This window comes from Balaenoptera acutorostrata, chromosome 6, assembly GCF_949987535.1.
Source record: "Balaenoptera acutorostrata chromosome 6, mBalAcu1.1, whole genome shotgun sequence".
NCBI classification, from domain to species: Eukaryota; Metazoa; Chordata; class Mammalia; order Artiodactyla; family Balaenopteridae; genus Balaenoptera; species Balaenoptera acutorostrata.
In genome coordinates this window covers 21,691,149-21,713,486 of record NC_080069.1, presented here as the reverse complement: position 1 = coordinate 21,713,486, position 22,338 = coordinate 21,691,149, and the positions used below count along the sequence as shown (strand labels likewise).

General features: G+C 39.2%; 1 protein-coding gene across 2 annotated transcripts in view; it reads right to left on the bottom strand.

The window, feature by feature from the left end:
- SYK (spleen associated tyrosine kinase) overlaps nt 1–22,338 on the bottom strand; it is a 94,258-nt gene that overhangs the window by 7,410 nt on the left and 64,510 nt on the right. For both annotated transcript variants that reach the window (XM_007193419.2, XM_007193420.2), the window contains 4 exons: nt 16,464–16,545; nt 14,869–15,046; nt 11,400–11,609; nt 10,367–10,556 (listed from right to left, as the gene is read on the bottom strand). In XM_007193419.2, the coding sequence (XP_007193481.1) occupies nt 10,367–10,556; nt 11,400–11,609; nt 14,869–15,046; nt 16,464–16,545 (660 nt within the window). The remainder of the gene's footprint in view (nt 1–10,366; nt 10,557–11,399; nt 11,610–14,868; nt 15,047–16,463; nt 16,546–22,338) is intronic.

The following is a 22,338-nucleotide window of genomic DNA, read 5'->3' as shown; positions in this document are numbered from 1 at the left end:
TTGTGAGCAAAGTGAATGTACTGAACATTACTAAACTGTAACCTTAAAGACAGTTAAGATGGTAAAATTTATGTTATGTGCATTTACCATAATTAAAAAAAAAGAAATAAAATCGTGACTCACAAAATGCCTGTGTGTATATATCTGGTCTGAATCTTAAAAATATGTTAAATCTTAACATCTTAAATGTTTAAAATTTAAATACATATTTTTAAGGTTCAGACTGAATTTTTTGTATTTTTTTAGTCTCTTTCTCTTACCTCTTCCTTTGCCTACTCACAGCTTCTTGGAGCTTGGCATGGCAATGCAAGAGTCAGGCCTGAATATTACTTCATGGTTTTGCTCCAAGAAATACTCGGCTGTTCATAATATATTTAACTATTACTGTACATTTGTCTACAGCTTTAAACCAACACTGTTTTGGGGGAGACGGTTTGCTAGTATCATTTAAAACAAAGTTGTAAACTTTCTAATTTAAAAAAGCAAGTGCTAGTAAAGAGATCAAAATCTTGCCTAGCAAAACTCTTTCTTTGGGGTTTAGGGTTCAGCGTGGTGTAGTGAAGTCTTGATACCTCCCATGGAAGTCACTCTAACCTGGGTGACATCTCTTGAAGTGGAGGGAGGAAGGTGAGTTGCCCTACGGTGGCCAGAGGAGACAACTCGGGGATATCAATCTGAGACCACAGGTGCTAGGGCACTTCTCTAAATGACACACTGCTTATACGTCTGTCTCATTCATGTTATGTATTATTTTTAGATTTTGATTTCAAAAGTTGTGAACAATCTAGTCATGTATGTTATTTCCAGTTTATTCTGAATTTTAAACTGATCACAAGATAAACCTTTGACAAATCCTAAATATGATGAAAAGGGAATCTCTCTCCACCACAAACTCCAAATCCTCACCAACAGACAGCACGTTTGATCGTTTTTCTTGAATCTTTCCAGAAAAATCTACATACAAGTATAAACTGGTAATATATGCTTTCTTGAGGGGTAATCAAGCTATAGGTATATACTTTTTGCACTTTACTTTTTAAGTTTTCTACTTAACCATGTGTCATAGATATATGTCTATGTCAGCACATGCAAAGAAAGTCACTTTTAGGAGAGTTAATTGTATGCTTTGCATAAATCTTCTACAACTGATTTAACCAGCTTCCTACTGAGAGGTCATTAAGTCGTTTCCTGATTTTTGCTATTACACATCATGCTAGAATGAACATTACTGACAGTGTGTATCTGCCCGGTGTGTAGAGTACTTGTAAGGAGTTGCTGGATTAAAGGGCATTTGCATTTAGTCCTGCTGCACAAATTGATGCTGTCATGCAGTTCTCCGAGCACAGAGCTAATTTGCTTTCATCACTATCATTTCTCTTTAATCTTGCTTAACTCTTTAATGTTTTCCATTTCACTTTGTTTTCTTAAAGAAATTCTCCATGTTCCCATCTTTTCATTTGTGTTCAGTCTCTTTTAGCTGCTTCTAACATGGCTTCTTTTTTTTGTACAATATGATGACTGAGACACATATATATTGCAAAATGTTTACAACATAAGGTTAGTTAACACATCCTTCACCTGACAAAATTGCTAATTTTTGTTGTCACTGTTGTAATGGTGAGAACACTTAAGATCTACTTTCTCAGTAACTTCCAAGTACTATACAATGTAGTACTGTTAACTCTAGGCACCGAGCTGCAGATTAGATTCCCAGAATTTATTCCTCTTATAACTAGAACTTTGTACCCTTTGACCAACATCTTCTCATTTCCCCCACCTCCCAAACCCTGGCAACCAAAATCTACTCTCTGTTTCTATGAGTTTGGCTTTTTAAAATTCCACATATAAATGAGATCATACAGTATTTGTCTTTCTCTGACTTATTTCATTTAGCATAATGCCCTCAAGGTCCATCTATGTTATTGCAAATGGCAAGATTTCCTTCTTTTTTATGTCTGAATATATCCCATATATTTGTCTACAGTTTTAAGCCAACACACACATACACACACACACATGCACACACACACACACAAACACACACACACACACACACACACACATACACGTATCATATTTTCTTTATCCATTCATCTATTGATGGATATTAGGTTGTTTCCATGTCTTGGCTATTGTAAATAATGCTGCAATGAATATGGGGGTAAAGATATCTTTACTAGATAGTGATTTCATTACCTTTGGATATATATACAGAAGTGGGATTGCCAGATGATACGGTAGTTCTATTCTTAATTTTTGAGGAAACTCCATACTGCTTTCCATAGTGGCTGCACCAATTTACATTCCCACCAACAGTGTACAAGGATTCCCCTTTCTCCATATCCTCACCAACACTCGTTATCTCTTATCTTTTTGGTGATAGCCATTTTAACAGGTATGAAGAGACATCTCATTGTGGTTCTGATTTGCATTTCTCTGATGCTTAGTGATGTCAAATACCCTTACATGTATTTGTTGGTCATTTGAATGTCTTCTTTTGTCATAGAAATATAGAAAAAAATAGAATATTTCTATTTAGGCCCTTTGCCCATTTAAAAATCTGATTATTTGCGGGGCTTTACTATTGAGTTGTATGAGTTACTTATATATTTTGGATAATTACCAATTATCAGATAGATGGTTTGCAAATATTTTCTCCCATTCTGTAGGTTGATCTTTCATCCTGTTGATGTGTCTTTTGTTGTACAGAAACTTTTTAGTTTGATGTAGTTCCATTTGTTGATTTCTGCTTTTGTTGCTTGTGCATTTGGTGTCATATCCAAAAAATCATTGCCAAGACCAACACTGAGGAGCTTTTTCCATATGTTTTCTTCTAGGAGTTTTATGGTTTCAAGTCTTACAATCACATCCTTAATCCATTTTGAGTTAATTTTTGTGAATGTTATAATATAGAGGTCCAATTTCATTCTTTTGCATGTGAATATCCAGTTTTTTCAACACTATTTATTGAAGAGACTACTTTTTCCCCATTGAACATTCTTGACTCTCTTGTCAAATATTAGTTGACTATATATGCATGGGTTTATTTCTAGGTTCTTGATTCTGTTCCATTGATCTATGTGTCTGTTTTTATGTCAGTACCACACTGTTTTGATTACTACAGTTTTGTAGCATAGTTTGAAATCAGGAAGCATAATGCCTTCAGCTTTGTTCTTTCTCAAGATTGCTTTGGCTATTCAGGGTTTTTTTGGGTTCCATATGAATTTTAGGATTATTTTTTCTATTTTTGTGAAAAATGCCACTGGAATTCTAATAGGGATTTGTATTGAATCTATAGATGGCTTTGGGTAGTGTAGTCATTTTAACAATATTAACTTTTCTGATCCATGAACACAGGTTATCTTTCCATTTCTTCAATTTTTTTCATCAATGTCTTATTTTTGGTACATAGATCTTTCACTTTCTTGGTTAAATTTATCCCTAAGTATTCTATTGTTTGATGCAATTGTAAATGAGATTTTTTTCCTTTATTTCTTTTTCGGATATTTCACTGTTAGTGTATAGAAATGCAACTGCTTTTTGTGTGTTGATTTTGTATCTTGCTATTTTACTGAATTTGTTGATTAGTTTTCAGTTTTTTGATGGAGTCTTTAGGGTTTTCTATATACAGTTGACCCTTGAACAATGTAGGGGTTGGGGGTGCCGACACTTCACACAGTCAAAAATCCATATATAACCTTACAGTTGGCCCTCTGTATCCACGGTTCTGCATCCATGGATTCAACCCATAGTGGATTGTGTAGTATTGTAGTACATACTAGTGAAAGAAATCCATGTGTAAGTGGACTTGCACAGTTCAAATCTGTGTTGTTCAAGGGTCAACTGTATAAGATCATGTCATCTGCAAATAGAGATGAGGTAATTTTGGTTTATAAGCCTTTTATTTCTCTTCTTTTCTTTTTTTTTTTTTGGCCTAATTGCTCTGGCTAGGACTTCCAGTACTGTTTAATCAGTGGTGTGAGTGGGCACCCTTGTCTTATTCCTTATCTTAGATGAAAAATTTTCAACCTCTCTCCACTGAGTCTGATGTTAGCTGTAGGCTTGCCATACATGGCCTTGTGTTGAGGTATGTTCCTTCTATACTGACTTTTTTGAGACTGTTTATTATGAAATGATGTGAATTATGTCAAATGCTTTTTCTGCACCTAATAAGATGACCATATTTTTAATTTTCACTCTATTAATGTGGGGTATCACATTTATTGATTTGTGTGTATTGAACTATCCTTGAATTCAAGAATAAATCCCACTTGACCATGGTGTATGATCTTTTTAACGTGTTGTTAAATTTAGTTTGCTAGTATTTTGTTGAGAATTTTTGCATCTATGTTCATCAGGGATATTGGCCTATAGTTTTCTTTCCTTGTATCTGACTTTTGTATCAGGATAATGTTGGTCTTGAAAGATGAATTTGAGAGTATTTCCTCCTCTTCCACTTTTGGGAATAGTTTGAGAAGGATTGGCGTTAATTCTTCTTGATATGTTTAATAGAATTCTCTTGTAAATTTTGTTAGGTCCATTTGGTCTAAAGCACAGGTCAAGTCCAATGTTTCCTTATTGATTTTCTGTCTCTATGACTTATCCATTGTTAAAAGTGGGGTATTGAAGATGGCTACTATTATTATATTGTTATCTATTTCTCCCTTCAGATATGTTAATATTTGATTAATATATTCAGGTTCTCCAATGTTGGGTGCATGTATATTTACAATTATTTTATCTTCTTAATGAATTGACCTCTTTACCATTATAAGATGACTGACCTCCTTTGTCTCTTGCTCCAGTTTCTGGATTAAAGTCTGTTTTGTCTGATATAAACATAGGTATACCTGCCACTTTTTGGTTTACATTTGCATGGAATATATTTTTCTATCCCTTCACTTTGAGTTTTTCTGGGTCCTTAAAGTTGAAATGAGTCTCTTGTGGGCAGCATATAGTTGACTTTTTTTTTTTTTTGTCCATTCAGCCACTCTATGCTTTTTGATTGGAAAATTTCATCCATTTACAATTAAAGTAATTATTCATAGGTAAAGACTTACTAATACCATATTACAGTTTTCTGGATGTTTTATAGTTCTTTTTGCTCCTTTCTTCCTCTCTTACTGTCTTCCTTTTTGATTTGATGATTTTCCATAGTGGTATACTTTGCTTCCCTTTTCTCTATCTTGTATGTATCTATGGCAAGTTTTTGCCTTGTGGTTACCCTGAGGCTTACATAAAACATCTTATAAATATAAGTCTATTTTAAGGTGATAACCGCTTAACTTCGATTGTATGCAGAAACTCTACCCTTGTACTCCTCCCGACACGTTATGTTTTTGATATCACAATTTGTCTTTTTATATCGTGTATCCATTAACAAATTATTGTAGCTATAGCTATTTTTAATACTTCTGTCCTTTAATCTTTATATCAGCATTAAGTGGTTAACACAACACCATATTATAGTAATGGGGTATGCTGAATTTGATTATATACTTACCTTTATCAGTACATTTTATATTTTCATATGCTTCCATGTTACTAATTAGCTTCCTTTTATTTCAGCTTGAAGAACTCAGAATTTCTTGTAAGGAAGATCTAGTGGTGATAAACTCTCTCAGCTTTTGTTTGCCTGGGAAAGTCTTTATCTCACCTTCCTTTCTGAAGGACAGTTTTGGGACATAAAGTATTCTTGATTGGCAATGTTTTTCTTTCAGAACTTTGAATGTATCATTCCACTCTCTCCTGGCATGTAGGTTTGTGCTGAGAAATCTGGTGGTAGCCTTATGGGGAGCTCCCTTGTAAGGAACAAGCTTTTTTTCCTCTTGCTGCTTTTAAGATTCTCTCTTTGTCTGATTTTTGACAATTTTATTATTCTGTGTCTTGGAGGAGATCTATTTGAATTGAATTTATTTGGGGACCTATGAGCTTCATGAACTTGGATGTCCAAATCTTTCCACAGATCTGGGAAGTCTCAGCCATTATTTTTAAAAATAAGTTCTCTGCCCCTTTCACCCTCTCTTCTTCTTGGACTTCAGAAATACATAACTTGTTTCTCTTAATGGTGTCCCATAAGTACCGTAGGCTTTCCTCATTTCTTTTTATTCTCTTTTCCTTTTTGCTCCTCTGACTAGCTAATTGCAAATGATCTGTCTTTGACTTCACTGATTCTTTCTTCTGCTTGGTCCAGTTTGTGGTTGAAACTCTCATTGAATTCTTCAGTTCAGTCTTTGTACTGTACAACTCCAAAAGATCTGTTTGCTTCTTTTTTATGTTCTCTCTGTCTTTGTTGAACTTATTTTGTTTTTGTACTGTTTTTCTGATTTTTATTAAATTGTTTATCTGTGTTCTTTTGTAGCTCTCTGAGCAGAAGAATTATTTTGAATTACTTGTTAGACAATCTGTGTATCTCCATTTTTTGGGGATCAGTTATTGCAAGTTTACCATGTTCTTTTGGTTGTGTCACGTTTCCCTGATTCTTCATGATCCTTGCAGCCTTGTGTAGGCATCTGTACATTTGAAGATGCAGCCACCTCTTCCAGACTGTATGGGCTAACTTCAGTAAGGAAAGAATTTCACCTGTGGGTGGGAGCATGCTGGAGCATACTTTGACCCTGGGTCTAGGGCATGGGTCCCCAACCCCTGGGCCAAGGACCAGTACTGGGCTGTACAGCAGGAGGTGAGCAGCAGGCAAGCGAGCAAAGCTTCATCTGTATTTAGAGCTGCTCCCCATTGCTCGCATTACTGCCTGAGCTCCGCCTCCTGTCAGATCAGTGGCGGCATAGATTCTCATAGGAGCACGAACCCTGCTGTGAACGGCACATGCAAGGGATCTAGGTTGCGTGCTCCGTATGAGAATCTAATGCCTGATGATCTCAGGTGGAGCTGAGGCGGTGATGCTAGCACTGGGGAGCGGCTGCAAATACAGATTATATTTAGCAGAGAGGTTTGACTACACAGAGACCATAATAAATCAATTGCTTGCAGACTCATATCAAAACCCTATCAGTGAGTGGCAAGTGAAAATAAGCTCCGGGCTCCCACTGATTCTGCATTATGGTGAGTTGTATAATTATTTCATCATATATCACAATGTAGTAATAATAGAAATAAAGTGCACAATACATGTAATGCGCTTGAATCATCCCCAAGCCATCCCCACCCCCGGTGTGTGGAAAAACTGTCTTCCACGAAACTGGTCCCTGGTGCCAAAAAGGTTGGGGACTGCTGGTCTAGGGTACAGGATATCACGTGCAAGGGTATGTGATGGCTCCAGGTCTAGTGGTAGGGCTTGATGTCTCACTTGCTTACACCTCTGTGGTTCACAAGACAACAACTGTGTGCTCCTTGGCAATAGTTACAGGGGATCTGCAGTGGCTACAAGGGCTGTTGGGGTCCTCAGTGGTACCTCCAGGCCCAGCAGCTAGGGACCAGGCAGGTGTTGGCAGTGGCCAGAGCCAGTGGTGTGCATAGACTCAGCTGTGGGGGCTGGCTGCAGCTGCCTCTGTAGTGACTGGGGCTGGCTGCAAAACACATAGTGGCAAGGGCTGGGCCTAGCAGCACAGGTTGAGGCCACCTGTGGGTGCACTAGCAGCTGCAGTGACCCTGGGCTACTGGCATGCCCTTTTGTGGCTGCAGAGACTTGCTGTGGGTACATGCATGGCACTAAAGGTGATGGGAGTTGGGCTGACAGTGTGCAAGTGCACAGCTGCAGGTGAGCCCAGTCGTGCAGGCCAGTGACAGGAGACAGGGCCATATCCAAGCCCACAAGACGCCATAGGGGCCTTGGCTGTCAGAGTGCACTCCTGCAGCTGCACAGGCTCACCCCAGGTACATGCACAGCAGTGGCGGCCAGTAATGGGATTTGAGCTGGCAGTGTGCAGGTACACAGCTGCAGGAGAGAGCCACGAGTGCACACATGCCGGTGGGAATCAGCCCTTGGGGTCCAGGCTGCCACTTTGCACGCAAGCAGCCACGGCAGCTGGAGCGGGCTGCTGGTATGGGTCCTGCTCCCCAGTGGGTGAGGTGGGGGGAGTAGGGAGGGACTCAGGTGGCTGGTGTCTGTGAATTAGAAAACCTGTAGGGCAAAAATCCTCAGCAGTGAAATCTGTGGGGAGTCCATGATGAGATCCTGTGTGATGAAAGCTGGGGGGATCTGCAGCGTCTGCAAGGGCAGTTGAAGTCCTCAGTAGTGAAGGCCGCTGGGGTTCCTTTGCAGAGTGGGTCACCAGGAACCATGCTCACTCCTGCTGTGTAGCTGATAGTGGTAGCTCTCACCCTTCTCCCTTCTTCCTTGTTCCTAGCTGTCTCTAGACAGCTCAGCTTTGCTGGTCTCTGCGTTGGGTGAAACTGAAGCAGGTCCTTCGTGTACTGCTCCAAAAGGCTGGGGAAGCTGGTTGCTCACCCTGCTTTCCCTTTCCTCGTGAAGAGAACTCTTTCTAGCTGGGTTCTTGCCTCCACTGAGCAGTGCTGACCTGAGGGATGGGATGATGCAGGCAAAATTAAGCTATTGTTCCTTCCCTTTTTATGTAGTTATTCTCAGGTTTTTCGTTCCACTGTGTTGCTAAAGCTTCTTAAGTGGACTCCAGCATTCTCTCAGAGCTGTTTCATTCATGGATAGCTGTCTAACTGTTGATCTTTGTTGGGGGACAGAAGCTGGGGTCTCCTACTCCATCGTCTTGTTCCTGATCCTTTGCCTTTTACTTCTATACTGTCTTCTATATTTTCTTCCCCTTCTTTATTGATTTTCAGAGATTCACTGGTTTTCTTTCAATGGTATGCTGTTTAATACCTGTGGCAGTTGAAAAAATTGGCCCTCGTGTTCTTTGACATTCCTCCCCACTCCCTTGAATATGGGTGGTCTGTGGCTGCTCTGACCAATAGAATAAGTGGACATGACTCTGAGCCAGCTCCTGGGCCCTGAACTTAGGAGCCTGGTGGCCTCCACTTCCTGCCTCTTGAGTAACTTGCTCTTAGGACCCAGCTGCCATGCTGTGAGGAAGCTCAGGGCACATGGAGAGGGCACATGTAGTTAAGTTATTGTTTAATGGGTACAGCCCAGTGGAGGTCCCAGACCACAGCCCATGTCAAATCAGTCATTAGCTGTGTGAGTGAGCAGAGTGGAAATAAATCCTCTGCCCCCTTGGAACCACCTCCTGAGACACTGTGTGGAGCAGAGATGCACCATTTCCACCAAGTTCTGCCTACAGTGTAGAACTGTGTGTAAATAAATGCCTGGCATTGTTTTAATGCACTAAGTTTTGGGATTACTTGTTATCTCAACGTCTTCGTCTCCTCTTTGAGTCCTTGTTTTAGTCTATATTTTCTTCTCTCTAATTATCTTGATGAACTGCATGTTACAAAGTGTCTCCAACATAAAATCTATTTTTTTTCTGGTGTGCATGTGTGGTTGTTATTCTAGGCTATTGTTCGCTTTGCTCCATCTCCCAGCAGTCCTCGCAAAGGGCTCACTTGATACTTTTCTCATGATGGCTCATTTCTGAAGCAGCTTTGCTTTGGGGCCAGCTTCTCTATGAAGAATGGAGTGAGGAGCTGTGATGGGAGCTCTGCTACTGTCGCTCGTACCTTCATGCTGACCATTAGCTGACCAAGAGCTGCTATCTGCTGCTACCTGTCATACCCACACCTGGCTCTCAGAGAAAGGGTGGGTAGGTAGGTGTGGACACTTAGGCGTATTTCTCCAGCCACTCTAGGGTGTGGCACACAGGGCAATCCCACAGATCCCATCCTGCCATTCACTAGTTAGATCTTCAGTGTACGCTGTCTATTTCTGAGATGGCTGGACATTCCCAGGGACCTGAAGAGGTGGGAATCTGTTCTTGGTACCCTCTTCCACCACCTGGTATCAATCCTATTACATCTTCTAATTGATCAACATAGACTCTACATACAGACTGTGATTGAATTCATATGAGGATGGGGCTTTCTTATTTTTTTCCCTTCTTTTAGTTGCTATTAGTTCATTTGAGGGTTCAGAGAGGAGCTTTGAAAAGTCCTGCAAGAGTCAACTTGTTCAATGCATATTTTCCAAAACAATTTAACAAAGGAATTCTATTCTTGTTTTTTTCCAAATGAATCATCATTAATACCTTGAGTCCCTATTGTTCCAAGGAACATAGTTTGGAAGATACTATTCTGAGTAAATCCCAAGTTGTGACATATTAGAGTATTTCCATTTTTTTGAACAATAGGATCAAAGCTTAAGAAGAAAATTTCTTACATAGTTATTTTTAAATAGGGAAATTGATTCTTGAAACCCTACCATAATAAATTAAGAAAACATACATTTGCATTTCAGATTTTTACTACCTGATGCTCTGAATACTGGCTAAGTTGTTCCTACCTTGTAGTAGTTTTCATCAGCATGAAGTGCTTTGGAAAGTCCAAAATCACTGATCTTGGCATAATGTTGAGTAACCAGCAATACATTCCTTGCAGCCAGATCTCTGTGCACAAAATTGCACTCTTCCAAATATTTCATTCCCATAGACACCTGATGAACCAGCTCTATGATGTTCTTATCCTTGACATGCCTGAAAGTCACAAATGTGTTATTAGTGATAGTGAACAAGAGTCCATTTTAGAACAACCAACCATGCACACAGAATATGAACCCACTCACTTCCTATTCTTCTTAAGCAGGAGTCACAAATGGTGGTGATTGGTGTTCAGCTGGTAGAATTTTCAAGGTATGCTTTGAATTGCATGAAAAGCAGTATAATGGGGTGGTCAGACCTGGCTCACCAAGAGCCAGGCTTCAGTTGGAATCCCCCTTCCAATATTGGACAGCTAGCAAAACCAACCCTGAGTCTCAGTTAAGTATAAACATAATGTATCAAATGGGATAAAGTAATCAGTGGCTATTATTATGACTTATTCCACGTGAGTTCCTCCATCTCAACCATGGCTGGAGATGAGCACAGCATGATTACTCCATAGATGTTTGTAATCAATTAATAGCAACGGATGTTTTCAGAAGTAATTACTCAAGGGAATGTAGAGGTCAGCCAGACATGTAAAATATCACTGTTTTCTTTTATAAAATGTTTATTTAAATATTTCTTTTAAGAGAGCATGTTTGTTCTGCTTGGTAAGGAGAGACTGCTTGCCAAGATAGTCTAAGGCTGATTCTATCACCAGGACAGTACAGAGTGAACAAAGGAGACCAAATTGTTGGATTAGAGTTCTTCTTTACACATTAAGAACTAAAGAGCACTTGATCCAAAGACTACAGCTCTCTTGTCTCCCTGAGTGTGGACCAACCCTGGGAAGGTGTGGGAGGAGACAAAGCTTCCTGTAGAAATCAGGCTATGATGTGCATTGGGCAGGTGGGCCCTGCCCCTCACAGTATGAACTTCTGGGGTACCTAAGGATACCTGTTCTGCTGTAAATATTTGTTGAGTGGACCAAGTTCCGCCATCTCCATAACCAGCATCCAGGACTCGGCTTCGCATATCCCAATCATGCGCACAATGTAAGGGTTGTCGAGTTGCTGCATGACGTTTGCTTCTGCTAATAACTCATCTTTAAGAGCGGGGTCATTGGCCTCGTTTTTCAGGATTTTCACAGCCACTGTTTTCACAACTCTGCAAAAGAAACCACAACACATAGGAAACTTTTCAAAGTGGCTCACATGTAGGTAACTATCTTTCATGAAGCATAATTCCTATGCTAGAAATGATGTTATAGAAATATCTGCCACAGAATGGAAATGCGTCTTAAGAAGTCATGTTATACATGACTAATTTTCCAATCATGTTCTCTCATTTTATAGACAAGGAGAGTAACACCCAACTGGTTAAAAATAATGGGAGAGTGCTGAAGTATGCCCCAACCAAGTGGAAAGCCAACACATTGTAGAATATTTAAATAAATTTCTAACAAACTTTACAAACTATGACATACATGAATTCCAGTAACATCTTGAGATTTATCATCTCAGATTATGTGTAATGTATGTAAATACAACATGCCTTTAATATATGTTACAATGAATTTCTAGCTGCAGAATTAAAAAACATATACTGTTAAAGGTCATAATTTACGAAACACTTTTAAAAACTGAGCTTTGCTAATTTTAAGCACACTTCAACAAGTTTGCAAAAAACTAATTACTTTCCATTTTCTAATAAAAACATCACCTGGGTCATGTTTCAACTCTTGAAAATATTCTGATATAGTGGGGCTTAAATAAATGAATGGAACTTAACTACATATGATTTGAGAAACTGCATCTCTCCATGATACAGTTCCCACAAATACAAGAAATATACCTCTTTTGTTGAACTCTGAAATGGGAGAATAAAAACAGAACTATCCCCCAAAATAGGTAAAATAACAGAGTAACAGACTAAGTCTGACATACATTCAGAAAAGAACATACAGGTTCAGTGCAGAACTCAGAAGAGTATTTACACATTGGACATATGCTATAGCTCCTACACAGATAGAGATACACAGCATCGCCAGCACCCTAGGAGCCCCCTGCATCCTCTTCCTGAGACCAAGGAAATATTATCCTATGCTATCTCTAGACAGTTTATTGTTTTACCTTTCACATTTCAGTCTGCCATCCACCTGGAACTGGTTTCATGTATGGTGTGAGGTAGGGGTCAAAATTAACAAGCAAAAACCTCTTGATTCTTTCCAATGTTTAAGGAAGAGAGAACACTCACAAACTCTTCCAGAAACAAAAAGAGGAAGGGAACTTCTCAATTCATTTTATGAGGATGACATTAACCTCTTAAAATAAAAAAGGAAATTACAAGAAAATAATTTACTGATATCCCTCATGAACGTAGATATAAAAATTCAAAGGGAAATATTAATAAATTAAATTCAGTGATTTATGAAAAAGATATGATGAATATATAATTCATGAACAAGATGGGTTTATTCCAGGAATGCAAGGTGGGTTGAACATCTGAAAGTCAATCAGTATAATTCACCACATGAACACAATAAAGGAGAAAAAGCCTGTGGTCCTAGCAGCAGAGAAGAAAAAGTACACAAAAAATGTAATACACATTTAGAATTAAAAACACATCCCTCAGAAAAGTGGAAATAGAAGGAAACTTCCATAATCTGATAAACAGTAGCTATAAACCTAATGGTGAAATGTGGAAAGTTTTTCCCCTGAAATCAGGAAGGAGGAATGAGGTTACTGCCATTTTTATTCAACACTGAACCACAGTTCCTAGTTAGTACAATAAGGCAAGGAAGAAATATAAAAATATAAGGATTGGACAGGATGAAATAAAACTATTGATATTTATAGATGATATATTTCTGGGTCAAAGAATACATAGATAAACTACTGGAAATAATAAGTGAGAAATAATAGGGGACTTTAAGCAAAGATGCTGGGCATCAGGCCAACAGACTAAACCAGTCATATTCCTGCATTCAAGCAATGCCAAGGAATAACAAGTAAAAATTTTAAAATTATACCACATATATTAACATCAAAAATACTAAATACCTATGAATGAATCCAACAAAGAAGTTGTACAAGACCTCTACACAAAAAAGCTAAACAACTCTGGTCAGAGAAATAAGACCCAAGTAAATGGAAGGATGGGTCACTGTTATTGATTGGAAGACTCAGTATTGTAAAAACATCATTTTGCCCCAAATTCACCTATATGGCCTCTCCTCTCCCCAAATCTCTAGCTGAAATTATGTATCTATAGTTATGTCTATGTTAATTTATATATTTAATTAAGCAAGGAATTTGAGTATCACAAACTAGTTGAGAAAATCTATACCTTAATACAGGATAATTTATATTCATTTTACAAAATAACTGTGATATATATATGTATACACATATATTTAAAAATAAGCATAGCAGTCACATATATATATATATACACATATACACATACATATATATATATATATACACATATACACATACATATATATATATATATATACATGTATCCACACACACGTACAGTGGAAGGGGCAGGATTAAAAGCATAAGTTTCTGTGCATACTTTTGTCTATATTTTTGACCCTTGAATCATTTATATGATTCAAGGGTCAAGAAAAAAAATTACACAAATTCCTTAAATTTAAAATAGCATCAAGCAACCAAACCCAATTATATTCCTATCAAACAGATTTTCAGAGAAGATTTGTTTCAAAGGACTTTAGAAACCAGTATTTTTCAAAGTACTTAGGAACCAGTACTTTTACTGAACATTCCATGTTGGATGCCTTCTAAAGACCAAATGAAGTACAAAGAGATTTTTAGTAATTTAGCAATTCTAACTGTTATGTAATATATACTATTATTTGAAATTACAGGATAAAGCAAATAATTATGCTAAGGATATTTGTAATCAAGAATTTTCTGGTTAAGGGAAATGAGACACAATTTTTAAAAATCAAAGAAAATAAGTGAAAACACTGGGTTATCATTGAATGACTGCGTTTTAATTAATTAGTACATATGTGCACGTGTACATATAAAGATCCAAAAAAATGTAGACACGTTTGTTAACAGTAGTGGTGTTTGAGTGGTAAAATAGGATGTTTTTATTTTCTTATATTTTGCTTGTTTCTATTTTCTAATTCTCTGGAAGGGACACATAATACATCTAAGCTAATATGTATATAATTATTACATACACAGTTAATATATATAATGGATGCTTTCACTTCAATTGTACCAGAAATGAACAAAAACTACACTGCTGATAACAAAGGATTTAGCCATGCCAGGTTAAGTTTTGCATTTGAGAGTAAATAAACACAATACATGTATATGTGGTAGTTTCTAGAATGTAAGCTCACATGAGAATGAGTGTGTTGTGACGGGGTGCAGCGTTGACTTACTTCTTCATCTGGTAGTAGCCCTTCTTCACTGTCCCAAAGTTCCCAGAGCCCAGTTCCTTGTCCTCCAGGGTCAGCAGCTTCCGGTCTAGGTAGACCTCTTTAGGCCTGATCTCCTCGGGGTCTGCATAGGGGCTTTCATAGACCTCGGTGTCCATGGGCAAGGCTTCTCTCTGGGCTTCTGCAACGCAGTCAAGAAATGCACAACCTTGGGGCTGGATCCCCCATGAAACTGCCATCGTCCCCCCCACCCCTCCCTCCTGGGCTCACAGCTTGCCTTTTAAGACCTTGGTTACCTTGGGCAGTTATGGTGTCTGTGAGTGCTCAAGGCGCTCAAGGCAGCTGGTAGCGGGGTAGGAAAAAGCCCTTCATCCCTGTTGTACTCGACCCCTGTTCTTGCACTAATGAACATCGAGAAAGGGTCTTCCTGCCAGAGGCAAAGACAGATGGGGCCCTCCTAATGGGCCGTGGTGGCTTTAAACTATGTCTGAAAATTGTGACCCTCCTTCATTGAGAGGTGGAATCTATGTCACCTCACCTCAGTGGCTTTTGTAATCATGTCAACCAATAGAGTATATCAGAAGTGATGTCTGTGATATACTCAGGCAAGGTCCTAAAAGGCCATGCACCTCTGCCTGGGTTGCTGGAAATCTGCCCCTTGAAGCTTCAGACGCTATGCAATTGTCCAACTGCCCCGACCCCTTCTATGCTGTGAGAATGTTCCAGCCAGCCCAGGCGGAGAGACCAGACTGAGAGCCTCCGAGGCTCTGTGGAGACAGGGAGATGTTGGCCGGCTGCCAGAGCCCCGGCCCCAGTCTCACCAAGGCCTTCACCCCTGCTGGCTCAGCTCCACCCCCAATCTCCCTGCAAGAAGCCCTGAGCCACCACGGACCAGCTCAGCCTTGTCCAGATTCATGATCTGCATGAGATAATTAAATGATTGTTGTTGACTTAAGCTACTAAGTTTGGGGGTGCTTTTATTTGTAGCATTAAACAGACCAAGTTTACCAATTAAAAAAAACCTGGGGCCACCTAGAAAACTGAAGAAGGTCACCCAGAGGCCCCATTTCTGATCAGTCTAGTAGAGGCCTATTGAGTTTGAGGGGGTGCCTCCCTGAATCCTATCCTCTCCTGGCCTCACAGAATCACTACAATTCCCTGAACATGTGTTGAATTCCAGCAACTCAGACATTCCTTCAGTTTTTACCAGTCACCCATTTATTTCTGCACCTCCTGCTGAATCGTATTCCTGAACACAGACATTTTTCCAAGAACAGGATCTTAGAAATGGAAACTTTGAGTAGTATCAGCTATTGTTGCAAGAGGTGAGAAATCCTGAAGCAGCAGGATTGAAGGATATTTTCAACGTGGCCAATTTATTGTGAGGGAGGCTGTACAGACCATTTCATCCAACAGACAGCACTGCTCATAGACACGTGGCATCTGTCCCCTGCCACCAGATGACAGGACCACTTGCTGCTAAGCAGTGCTATGTTACAGCTGCTGACAGTGGGGTGAGCCCACCCTGCAATCGGCAAGGGACTGTGGGAGACAGCTCTGTGCTGGAAACACCCCGGGACTAAAGGTGCATCTCTCACCTCTTTCGTTGGCCCAGGGCCCTCGGTCTGGCTCATAAGGGTTGAACGTCACCGAACTTTCTGGCCTTTGGGATGAGGAGCCCTGAGGCACACAAATGATAACAGCTCACTTTTCTTCAGGGATAACACTGTTGAGTTGATCTGCATAATTATTTTTATTTCCAAATAATCACATTTTAACTTAAGCAGGGAAGACAAAGGAAGGAACTAGGAAAAGAGACAGGAAAACAACAACGACGTGGCTTATCTCATTCTTCGGGCAACGGATGGGATGCTGTGAGGGTTAAATAAAGCTCTTGCTCCCACAAAGAAAGGGGCCCGCAGGGGTCCCGTTGTGAGAGAATTAATCATAACTCTTTGGGTGGTATTCCTTCCTACTTACATGCCCTTTCAAATCCTACTTCCACTTGTTAAAAGATGCTGAAGATTCTCATTATCCCTTTGGATTTGTTTTCCTCCATTACTTCTTTCTCTTTAATTTTATATTGTAGGGAAGTTATTTAAAAAGAACCATTAGGTATCCACCAGCTGCTCCCACCCACTCCCCAACTCCAAATATCTATGCCTTCCTAGTATCCTCTTATATCTTTATCATCCATGGAGATGTAGCAACTTTTGGGTAGATGCCAGAGGGTAGCGCTGGTCAGTAAGCTAGAGGTCCCAAGAGGAAGCGGCTGCCAGCAGCCCAGGGTCCACTGCCCCTGCTGTTGATCGTCATCAGTGTCGTAATCATCATCATCATCATGGACCCGGTGAGATGGGGAAGCCTCTTTTTGCTAGCCAGAAGGAAAGTAATTCTTCCTTATACCCAGAGCGGGTAACTGAAGCATATGGAAACAAAGCCTTGCTGGCCATTATTAATGGCAACCTTCCCCATTATTTATTCAATTTGCAACAGTTTGCAGCATGAAATAATGGGGGAAAAAATCCACTGTTATATTCCTATATCCTTTCCCTTCCGAAAGTCTCTATCTCAAAGTCTGTCTGATCCACCTTCACCCCAACTTAAAACAAGGGTATTGCTACTAAATTTGGTCCATGGGAAAACCACGATTCAGACTATTTTCTTGGCATGAGTGAGTGGAAATTTTATATATCTATTTACCTTAGCAGTGCCCAAACACTGGCCACGAAGGAATGAGATACTGCCAGATTTTGGAGAAATTTAAAGAAACAGAGACAGTAAGCTTAATTTTACACAGTCACTTATCTCCCAGCACACACTGAATCTTCTGCTGCCTTCCTGATATCCCAAGCCCGGGAACCAAAAGTACAGCAACAAAGTCACAATGCATCACGGCTGTCACTTGTCCACTTGTCTCCAAACCTTCTTCCTGCTGCCTACCAAGCTCTACAGAGCCACTGCTCACTGGGCAAAGGCCCTTCTGACAGCCTACAGGACATCCGCTCTTATGTGTCAATGGGATGTCATTGGATCCATTTTCTGACGACTATCTCAGCATTCTTATCAAACTGTTTAATAGAAGTAGCTATGATATGTCAAGAATGAAAACAGAAAATAAGTTACAGGGGGCATAGTCATTTATTCACTGCATTTAGAGCTTTTCTACTAAATTTGGTTCACTCAACCCACCACTGATGCTAAACAAAAATGGGTTCAACAAACACATGATGAATGAATGAATGAATGGAGATACCCTTCAAACTGGGAGATGTGAAGTGTAAACTAATGTGATTTAAAAATGAATTCTCTCTCAAGTTCTTATATTAACAAAGAATAGGTGTGGATAACTCCAAATGACAATATACCGCTTTTAAAAATTTACATATGATTGCGAGATTATCGGACGTGCTGTGAGCTCACTTCTCATTTATAAAATAATTATCCTGTCTCAACAGAACTGTCCTAGGAGAAACTAGGTAATTCCCAAGGCTTGCCATCCTCCTGCTCTGCTCAGTTCCCTCTGGCAATCAAACTCCAAGATGGAAATAGTTTTCAAATTTTAAAAAAAGGTCTCTTTTAGGTTCACATTGACTATCATTTCAATTTCTCTGATTTTCCCTCGAGGTAGGGAGGTTCTGAATCCAAAGAGACAAAACTTCAAGATACCAGGACCAACCATCATGGACAAAGAGAGGGCACCAGCACCCCTTCTCTTGACTGGAAGACCTCCCACCCTTTGTTCACTTAGAGATGTATCATGGGGCTGCAGCCTCTCCACCCTGTTGGAATGTTCTCCAGAGCAGGAGGACTTCATAAAGGCTGTTACAATGAACTCAAAATGCAATTACCTGCCATATGAATCCTGTGGGGGAGAATTTAAAAACAGAGGGTAGGGGTGTAAAAAGTACTGAAAAGGATACTAGGGCATGAGGAGTAAGAATCAGTAGGGACGGACACAGTTTGCCTAAAGCCCTGGACAGAGTAATGTATACTCTGATTAGCTGTGTGGTGCTTACCCCTCATCTGTCTTGGCTACGGATAAGGAAACGGGTTGGGGGTCTTCTGTGAAAGGTTGGGTCCCATCTTTTAAGCTGAGGTGGTTCAGGACTTCATTTCAACGCTGCCCACACGGACCACCACTTGACTATGAGCCTTTGCAGCCTGAGTCTTGAGTTTCCCTCAATAACCACACTAGCTCCCTGTGCGGACCCCTCGGCCCTCCCTGCCCTGACTGGGAAAGAGGATGGAACTACACATGAGAGACTGTTCTTTGGAAGAAATGGGAGGTTTTCTGCTGTGTCTGTTAAAAGGGTAGTTTTGGCTTTATATGAAGATGAAGATACAAAATACAAGTTTCATCTTTCCCAGAGCACTCGGTGAATATGCCATTAGTAAAATAATGACAAAAGCCCTCTGCAATCAAATGCTCAGTTGAAAAGAAGAATTTGAGGACTTTGTAAAGAATGAGCTCTAAGGCAAAATGATAAATTATCAAAGTATTGTTAATACTTAGTAATTAAAGAAATTTTAATTTAATGAAAAACATATTGCTGGTCCAGTCTATCATTTGTCATTATTCTTTCTTCTTTGTATTTGATAACTTATTCTGCCCTAATCAATAGCATCCCCTTTTCTACACAGAGAACAAGGTATAAGTGAAATGTTGACTGTTGCTTTTTTCCCATTTTTGCTGGTATTCGAAACAGAAGTCAAAGCTGCATGACACCACTAGATGGCACTAGCTACCTTAGCTTTCCACCTTCCAAAGAGCAATTTGCGATTTTTCTTTGTTTTGTAAATTCAGGTACAGACACTCCACAACAATAAAAAGAATATTTGTTTAGGTTATAAATTATGATCTGTGATCTCTGACTGGCCAAGCTTAACTGCAAGTAGAATATATATTTAACAAATATTCTTTCCGTGCCAGTTTCTAAGAACTGCACATTCAGAAGTGAACAAAAGAGAGAAAAACATATTGCTGTTATGGAGCTGGTAGGCTAATTCAGAGTTTCCTGATTGGGGAGTACTGCTAGGTGCTCTGATGGCCATTTATAGACTTTAATTTTTAGACTTCTTAAAAGACATTTTCAAATCAGGCAACAGCAGTAATAAAGATGACAACATATTTGTCACAACTGAAGTGACAAAAAGAGCCAGTAGGCTTCAGAAATATTGGCTGCCCAAACCAGACATGGTTCTGGTCTCTGGTGGAATGACCGTGGTCCCAATGGGGACTAAGGTTCCACAGGTGAAGGCAGACTCTTCTTGGCCAGGGTATGAGATAATCTTAGGTTTGCTTCAGATCCATGAAAATAAACAATTCACCTGCATAATTAATCTTCCCTCACCTTAGAAGCAAAGATCTAAAATCTGGCCCTTTATAATCATGTGGAAATATTTTCTCAGAGGTCTGGTCCACTGCTCCCACATTACCAAGTAAATGGGTAAGACTTAAGAACTTCTTCTTTCTCTCTCCCAGCTGAACACTAGTGAATCATGTATGAAAATGTCTTAAAATATTCTAACCAGCAATGTATGTGTTGGAATAAAACATGTAAAATGGGTTTTAACTTGAAATTCTGGAACACTTTTCCACAACTAAGATAAATGTGAATGCTATGTCTCATCTTAGAGACTGTGCCTTTGAACTGTGAAACAGAAGCACAGTCTTTAAGGCTGCTGTTGTTCCAACTCTGCCAATCATCCTTAATAGAAGGATAGGTTTATGCACTTAAAGTAGCAAAGAAAAATATTCCAAGGCTAATAACAGGAGAAATTTTATTCCTGTAAGGACTATAAGTCCTTAGAGTAAGTGATGGCAGGGGGTAAGGAGAGGGTGAATTATACTTTTATTTTTCAGTTAAATCCATTTATATTTTTAAGTGTTAAAACGTACTAATCTCTAAAGAGGAGAAAAATACACCTGCCCTAAAGTTTTTATTATGGAATTTCAAATTATCTGATTAATAATATTCTGCAAATCAAAAAACACGTGTCATTAACTACCTACATGCTAGAGTTAATTCAAGTTCTAACATGTCCATTTTGTGCCTGAATTATTAAAAACAACTATTTATATTGATCAAATTAACAAATTCAAGAAAATTAGTTACACCTTAGCTTAACAAATGGGATATTTGACAAAATTCCCACAAGTCTTTTCTCATGACTGCTTAAATAATGGAAAATTCCCCTTCTATTTGTGAAAACGTAAGTATTGGTTCTCCTAAAATATTTCTGGTGAGCAATTAAAATATTTTTAATCCATTGCTTAAATCACACAATCCTTCCTTTATCAATTAACTATTGATATTTTTGATATTTATGAAAATTCAATGCATACTTCAAAGTTGTTATAAATTTACATAGGGACTTCCCTGGTGGTCCAGTGGTAAAGAATCCACCTTACAGTGCAGGGGACGCAGGTTCAATACTGGTCAGGGAACTAAGATCCCACATGCCTTGGGACAACTAAGCCCGTGCACCACAACTACTGAGCTCACACGCCTCAACTAGAGAGCCCGCGTGCCACAAGCTACAGAGCCCACGCGCTCTGGAGCTTGTGCGCCACAACTAGAGAAGAGAAAACCCCTATGCCACAACTAGAGAGAAGCTCATGCACCACAACAAGAGCCTGCGCACCGCAACGAAAGATCCTGCATGCCTCAATAAAGAGCTCACGTGCCGCAACTAAGACCTGAGGCAGCCAAAAAATAAAAATAAATAAATAAATAATAAATTAAAAAAAAAAAAAACCAGCAACAGCATGCTTTAAAAATGAATAGACAATAGCCCTCTTTTAGCCAGAAAAGTATTTCCACAGTATTAATCAGATTAGTTTCTAATATTTAATTATCCTTTAAAATTGATTAAATAATTTAGGAGGGGCAAATTTTAAAAGGCACAACAGGGTTTACAAAGAAAAGTGGGTCTGCTTGACACCCCATTTCCTACTCCCAAGGCAACTAGTGTTATCAGTATTTTCTGTATTCTTCTGGAACATTCTACACTATATCAGCACATATATATGTGCATGACTTTGTTGTCTTCAATTAACATTGTATTTTGGAAACAATTCTAGATCTCAGCTACCCATCATAGTAGGAATTTTATTGTAGCTGATTTCATTTATTTCTCATTGATTGACTTTTAAATTATTTCCAGATTTTGTCAATGATACAACGTTAGAATAAACATTTTCATGTATACATGATTACAAATAAATGCAAGAATATCTGTATGATAAATACCTAGAAATAAAATTGCAGTTAAGAGGTTACATGTACTCTCAATTTTGGTGGATGTTGTGAAATTGCCTTTCTTAGAGATTGTACCATTTCACACTTCTCCAATAAATTACAGCTGTGCTTACTCACAACACCCTTGTTGTGTGGTGTCACCAAGCTTATTTATTTGGATCAGTTTCACAGGCGGACATAAGGGAGCCCCACAGTTTTAACTTGCATT